This window comes from Amphibalanus amphitrite, unplaced genomic scaffold (genome assembly GCF_019059575.1).
Source record: "Amphibalanus amphitrite isolate SeventyFive unplaced genomic scaffold, NRLGWU_Aamphi_draft 000062F_arrow, whole genome shotgun sequence".
NCBI lineage: Eukaryota > Metazoa > Arthropoda > Thecostraca > Balanomorpha > Balanidae > Amphibalanus > Amphibalanus amphitrite.
Window position 1 is genome coordinate 786,314 of NW_024881558.1, and position 6,997 is coordinate 793,310.

Below are 6,997 nucleotides of genomic sequence, written 5' to 3' on the forward strand. Positions count from 1 at the left end.
GGTGATGGTGATGATGATGATGATGATGATGATGATGATGATGATGATGATGATGATGATGATGATGATGATGATGATGATGATGATGATGATGATGATGATGATGATGATGATGATGATGATGATGATGATGATGATGATGATGATGATGATGATGATGATGATGACGATGATGATGATGATGACGTTAGGTGTTATACGCCAGGAATACCTTGACGAAGTGTAAATGATACCGTCCATTACGATTTGTTCAGCATGTGCAAATAAACGACACGATCGACAACGCCATGATGCCACGTGGGCGCGGTGCAGCTGAGCCGAAACGGGTTCGTCATCAATTTTATCTGGTCACTGCGGAGAGAAGTTGACAACTTTCCGCCTGCAATCCACCGTTAGTGTCGCCGGTGCCACCGGATGGCGAGCTTAGTTGGGGTATAAAGGGCCCGTGCTGTCCTCAGCAGTCACTCCGCAATCCCTGTCGGCCGATCACACAGTTCCAGCACACTTCCCAAACTCGACATGAAGGTAAGCCCGGAGAACAAGAGGCACGGAAAGCCAAGCCAAGGGAACGTATCACTGGGGACCTCGACTGCGCCAAGTAACTTATATCAATTTGATATGCTCGAACATCTTATTTCCAGGTCATTTTAGCCTTGAATTATCTTTCTAACTCTATAGCTCTGTCCCTGACTAGCTTTGAGATATCTGTTCCTCTTATCTTTACTCAACTGTGACATAAAATATTATGCAAGCTTATTTTCGAAACTCCTCAACGTCCTGTTGTTAGATAAAACCGGAAAACCTCAGCCATGAAAAACTAGTTAGCATGATGATATAGGTACGCTATGTTGTCGCGGTTTCAGAACTAGATGAGCCTAAATGTCAGCTAAATCAGTGTGAAATGGCGTGATTTTAGTAGAAAGTAAGGCAATGGAACATTTTGTGCGCTGGTGGGTCTGATGATATGCATCTTGTTTCAGCTGGTCATCCTCCTCGCCCTGGTGGCTGTCGCTGCTGCCAGCTTTTCTCCCTACCACAGCAACAACTACTACTCCCCATACGGACGCGGCATCGGAGGCAACTTCGGAGCCTTCGGCGCAGGTGGTTTCAACAACTTCGGAGGCTTCAGCGGCTTCAACAATGGGTTCAGAGGCCTCGGCTCCTTCAACAGCGGATTCCAAGGTCTCGGCAACTTCGGACGTCTCGGCTTTGGTATTGGCGGACAGTTTGGACAAGGAGGCGGCTACGGAGGATGCTCTTACTGCGGATAAGCCACGAGGAAAACACGGGGACTGAAAAATCACCTAACGAACGTTTGTCGAAATGTTAAACTGCTTGTGTTGATTCCTTGTCGGGTTTCTACTTATCTCTTATTCGGATGTATGTAAGATCGTTTGTGTTTGCATTTCTTTGCGTGCCTGCCTTAAAAATAAACTTGAACGCAATGGCAATCAGAGTTCTGAGCTACCTATTGCGTCCAAAATCCAAATGTGCTTATGATGCAAGAATGGCAATGCATCGAAAGGCATTATGCTTCGCAAGCAACTCCTATGCAGTTTGCTATTTCAGCGGCTGGCATAATCTTGCACAGCCTTACACAGAAGGGTGTCATACACTATACCATAGTATATATTGAGACGGGCTACACACTACACAGCACATTCGGTTGGACGCGTTTCGTCTACATAAATGATCTAAATAGTAAATGAATAAAAGAGGGTGTCGATAAAGTCATTTAGACGAAGCGCGTCCACCCGAATGTGCTGTGTAACCCGTCTCAATATATATATATATATATATATATATATATATATATATATATATATATATATATATATATATATATATATATATATATATATATATATATATATATATATATATATATATATATATTTGTCTGTTGCTACTCAACTATACCATAGGTAGCAATAACCTGCGCCCCGTGGCGGGGGGGGGGGGGGGGGGAGAAACGGCCCCCCTGTCCTTTTTCGTACATATCTCCTAAGCTGCTGCAGATATCACCACCAAACTTTTCGGACCCCTCCGAACATCAATTTTACACTTTGTGGCCAAACATATTTCCAGAGGCTATGATAGGTTGGCAACAAATAACGTCAGAGTGACCATAGGCGGCGGAACGGGAAGGGTACAGGGGCACCGTGCCCCCTTTGCTTTTGGTATTTTAACATTAGCCCTATGGGCGTTGCATGGAAATAAAAGGCCCAAAAGTCGGCAGTGCCCCCCCCCCCCCCTCCTTAAATGAAGGTGTTTCGCCGCTACTGGGAGTGACCTCATACTCTGCCATTTTCGACAAAAAAAAATCGCAGGAAGAGCTGTCAGGCCTACAGCTTTGAAGACACAGAAAAATGTTAATTACATTAAACTGCAGATTTGACAGAGCTATAAAACTGCTATCTCGGATTTTTGAAAGCTTTGGATTTCAACCCTTCAAAATCAAAAAAGTAATTTTTGGGATATCATAGAAAACAAATCCCAAATGTATTTTTTTTTTTATTTAACACGCGCAGTGGACGGGGGCGGATTCCGCTCACCCCTCCTGTTTTTCGCCAATAACTCGCGCCGCAAACACGATATTAATGTGAAATTCTGGCTACCTGTCCAGAATTGAACTGCAGATCTTCTCGTGCAAGAAATAAGAAAATCGGGTCACAACTTTTCTTGTAATAGCGGTGTAAAGTCAAACATCCTGCCGCCGTGGCGGCGCGGCGGCGCGGCGGGCGGCGCTAGCCGTTACGCGCTGCCTGAATTGTAGACTGTGCCGGGGCGGGACGGTTCCGTCTTTACATCGCGCTCCTTACCGCTGATTATATTCGATTCACGTCAAATTGTGTGAGAAGACTAAGAAATGTACAGAAAATCTCATGGTCAAAGAATTTTGAAACTCGGCCGGTAACAACTTGAGTTATGAGTGTGTAAACACAAAATTGTGATTGCCGCGTTTCCCGCGGCGGCCGATCCCGCTTCAGCCGGCGACATCTTACCCTTAGCAGGCTTCTAGCCACTGGCGGATCCAGGCTTGCGTTTTTTTGGGGGGGGGGGGCAACTCATGCAGGAGCCAAACCTAGGGTACCCCCAAATCCTGTTTTCTCATCGGATTTAGGCCACTTATTTTTCGTCACAGCCCTGACACTATGAATTTTTTTTAACTAAAAAGAAAAATATATAAATGGTAGCCCAACCGACCCATTCCTTTATATTACTTTGTAAACACTTACCATTGTTTTTATCGACCAGTTAAAGGGACCCTCCCACCTTAACATTATATTTGAGCTGAGATAGCCAAAATGGGGTCCCTGGCTCACAATTACCGGTTTCGGCACGCACTCACAACATCGAGAAATGCCTTAAATCGGAAATATTGAATTTCAAAATTGCAGCATTTTGATTCAGAGGGGCTAATGCTTTTGGATACCCCTCTGAATGTGTGACGTCAGCGGAGATCTAATGATTTTTTAATATTTTACTAAAACGTTTGGTAGCATGCGGTGGTATAGGCTGCTTTGCGCGCAACAAATGCCGCACTTTCAAATAAAGTCGCTAGGAACAGCAGCGGATATCCCAAAAAGTAAACAAAAATAAAAGTCTAATCTCTTGAAAACCGGTGAATATTTTTCGATAAAATTTGGTAGATATTCGTTTTCGCCCTTTCTGAACCTAGCGACATCACTTTCATGCCAATTCATCAACTTTTTTGAAGGTGGGAGGGTCTCTTTAACCCGCTTCGAGTCAGTGCTTGGGTCCCTTTGCGGGCCGGGAGGTGGTAAAACAGCCCTGTCTAACTCGGCTCCTGGGCCACGCCCTGATTGAACTATGTTTCATTATCGTTTGGGGGAGGGGGAAAACGGGCCACTTTAGGCCTCTGGGAAGGGGGCATGGCCCTAAATGCCCCCTCCCTGGATCCGCCAGTGTAAGAAGAGACCATTGGAGCTGCAGTTGGGTACCTCAGACATCAGGGTACGCCCTCAGATGTATGTATAGGACTCGCATGGAGACCTCTTATGCTATAGTGTACTGAAAGGACCCAAAGGAGCCTGTCTATATGGGCTCCCGGAGATAGACGTGGGCCCTCAGGAGCCCGCCAGAGCCCCAATGAGGGATAAGTGAGGGATACCAAGTGCCTGCAATTGCATATTGCATAAGCCATAACGCCTTTACAAATCAATATATTATGCATCAGTGGCAGATCCAAGGGGGGCCACATGGGTCATGACCCCCTTGGTGCCCGGGGGCACCACAGGCCTGTCAGGGGCACCACCGGCCTAGTAGGGGCACCACCAGCCCGCCAGGGGCACCACAGGCCAAGCAAGGGCACCACGGACCTGTGAGGGGCCCCACTGGCTTGTCAGGGGCACCCCAGGTCTGTCAGGGACACCAGAGACCTGCCAGGGGCGCCGCCGGCCTCGCAGGGGCACCATGGGCCTGTCAGGGACACCAGAGGCCTAGCAGGGGTACCACAGGCCTTACAGGGGCACCACCGGCCTTGCAGGGGCACCTTGGGCCTGTCAGGGGCACCACAGTCCTGTCAGGGCCCAGGGGCACCAGCGGCCTAGTAGGGGCACCACAGGCCTGCCAGGGGCACCACCGGTCTAGCAGGGGCACCATGGGCCTGTCAGGGTGTCCGCTCGCGCAACTTTTGACTGACCCTCACTGCTACTATATTGCTTCCATATTATGCTGTGGAAAGCTTTACTTCACCAAGTGGCTAAAAACCTCCATCAAGGTATATTTTCTTAGCAATTTTTCTGGCGTTTTGGGGGGGGCCAAACAGGCCACTTTAGGCCTGGGGGGGGGGGGGGGCATGGCCCCCGTGGCCCCCCTGGATCCGCCAGTGCTTCTAGCTACCATGTTTATTGTTGCATTAACTAGAAATTCACCATACATGCTCACAAATAGATATTCTTTCGTATAGTGAAAGAAAAAAGAAAATCGGCCAGCAACTTTTTGAGTTATCGGCGTGTAAACGCAAAAAAGTCGCTCATATGGCAGATTTGACCACATTTGACCTTATTTGACCTTGGAGATATTGACCTAGGGTCATGAAATTCACAAACAACAGAGATGCCCGGGGCTTTCACCTACCCTCCAAATTTCGTCTTTCTAGCTCCAGTGGGAGCTGAGATCTTGGGGGGGGGGGGGCGACATCCGCCCCCCCTCCCCTTCCACTGGGCGTAGTACTCGCAACCCTTCCACTGCGCGTGTTAAAAAAGGACCACATGTGATGTTACCACTTACCTACCGACTTCTATCCACATACCGAATTTCAGATCTATACCTCTCTTTTTTTGGCCAAGTTATAGCGAAAATACTGTTAAAAATGATAACGTCAAATTTTCAAACTCAATTTATAGCAATTCTAGACCATGTAGCGCAAAATTAAGACCACCATTAGACTCCCCGTGACGAGCTGCATCGAATCGATACCCATTTTACGCAGAATTATCAGCTTTGAAATTTGACCAAATTTGACCTGAACTTGACCTGACCTTCACCAGAACATAACCTAAACTGGCCTAAAAGGCTGCCTGACCCACATAATCGCATTTGTCATGTAATTTGGACCATAAAACATGCATCACACGACACTTTCATACTGTGACCCTCAGTGACCTGACCTGGTATCAGTGACCCTAGATAGCAAAATATGAGTTCGACGAACAATTCGCCATCGATGATTTTCAATAACATACCAATTTACTCGATTTCACAACACATTTCTTGCAAGGCCTGTATGTATACGGTGTAAACGGTGAAAATGCGGCCTTTGACCTGTGACGTCATCGGTTGGACCGAGATTTGGGTCACAAGGTAGTTCCCTGGTGGGGCTATCGAACACCGTTTGAATTTTGAAAATCAGCTGGTAAATTTCCGAGATCTTAACCCTCGCCCGCACATGCAATTTTCTCATCCTAGAACGCACATGGGGGGGGGGGGGTGATTGCCACCCCCCGCGCTATTTCGTTCCTGTTGAAGATAGAGCTTCGCGGTAAAGACCAAAAAGATTCTTTGGGAGAGACAAATCCAATGATACCCAGTTTTACCTTCTGAGGTCAGTCATTGACCTTCGAGGCCATGTCAAACTAAAAAATGTTGCTGTTTTGGGTCACCGTTGGATATCAAGTGCGCTGCTTATCATATACCGATGACAATGCCGTTTTCTGGTGCCAAGCCAGCTAGAACCACTTTGTCACACTACCCGACCAGGTTTTTGCTGCTGAGGTCATTTCAGGTCAAGTTAGGTCAAGGTCAATGATATGTATTTGTATGTCTGTGTGTGTCTGTGTGTATACTGATGTGTGCACCGATTGTTTATGTGTCCATATCAATATTACATGAAATCATGATCTGAGAAGCTTTTACCAAAAATTCAGTCAAAAAATTTCACGAAAAGTAAATTAAGCTTGCCTAAAACGCAACTATTCTAGATGACCTAGGTTGAACTTGACCCTGACCTTGACATCTGTACATCGTCGAACAACATGTTCCATGATAGGTGGAGGTAAGACTGGCAAAAAAAGGCCGAAATAAAGGTGTCAAAAGCTCACAAGGCCCATAGCCAACGCAAGAAGTTGGGAATTGATCATTTGGGTCATGACATGACCTGAAAAACAAGGTCATATCTCCAAAACCAAAAACCACAGGAACTTGAAATTTTCAGTGGACATTAAGAAAGGATAAAGAAGCAGCTATACGAAAAATCAAGCTTCTAGCTAAAAAAAAAAAATGTTGAGTGCAGATCAGAAAAACTACGTGGGGGTGGTCCCCATGTGCGGGCGAGGGTTAAGGGAGGCTGAAACACCTCCCCCGGCCCCCTGCGGGTGGTAAAATCCGCCGATAGCTCTACGGGGCGCGGGTTAATTATGTTACGTTATGCATGATTATACTCGTACAAATACCCTTTAGTGTGAATACTTAGTAATGAAAACACCACTTATGCATGTCACCTTGGTCACCAGCCAATCAGCAATGCTGCCTT

General features: G+C 46.6%; 1 protein-coding gene across 1 annotated transcript; it reads left to right on the forward strand.

The window, feature by feature from the left end:
- Nucleotides 1-385: 385 nt before the first annotated feature.
- On the forward strand, nucleotides 386-1,652 carry LOC122378611 (WW domain-containing protein C660.06-like). Its single transcript, XM_043359854.1, has 2 exons — nucleotides 386-525; nucleotides 981-1,652. Exons 1-2 carry the CDS (start codon nucleotides 520-522, stop codon nucleotides 1,269-1,271), a joined length of 297 nt encoding a protein of 98 aa, XP_043215789.1. The 5' UTR covers nucleotides 386-519; the 3' UTR covers nucleotides 1,272-1,652.
- Nucleotides 1,653-6,997: the final 5,345 nt, after the last annotated feature.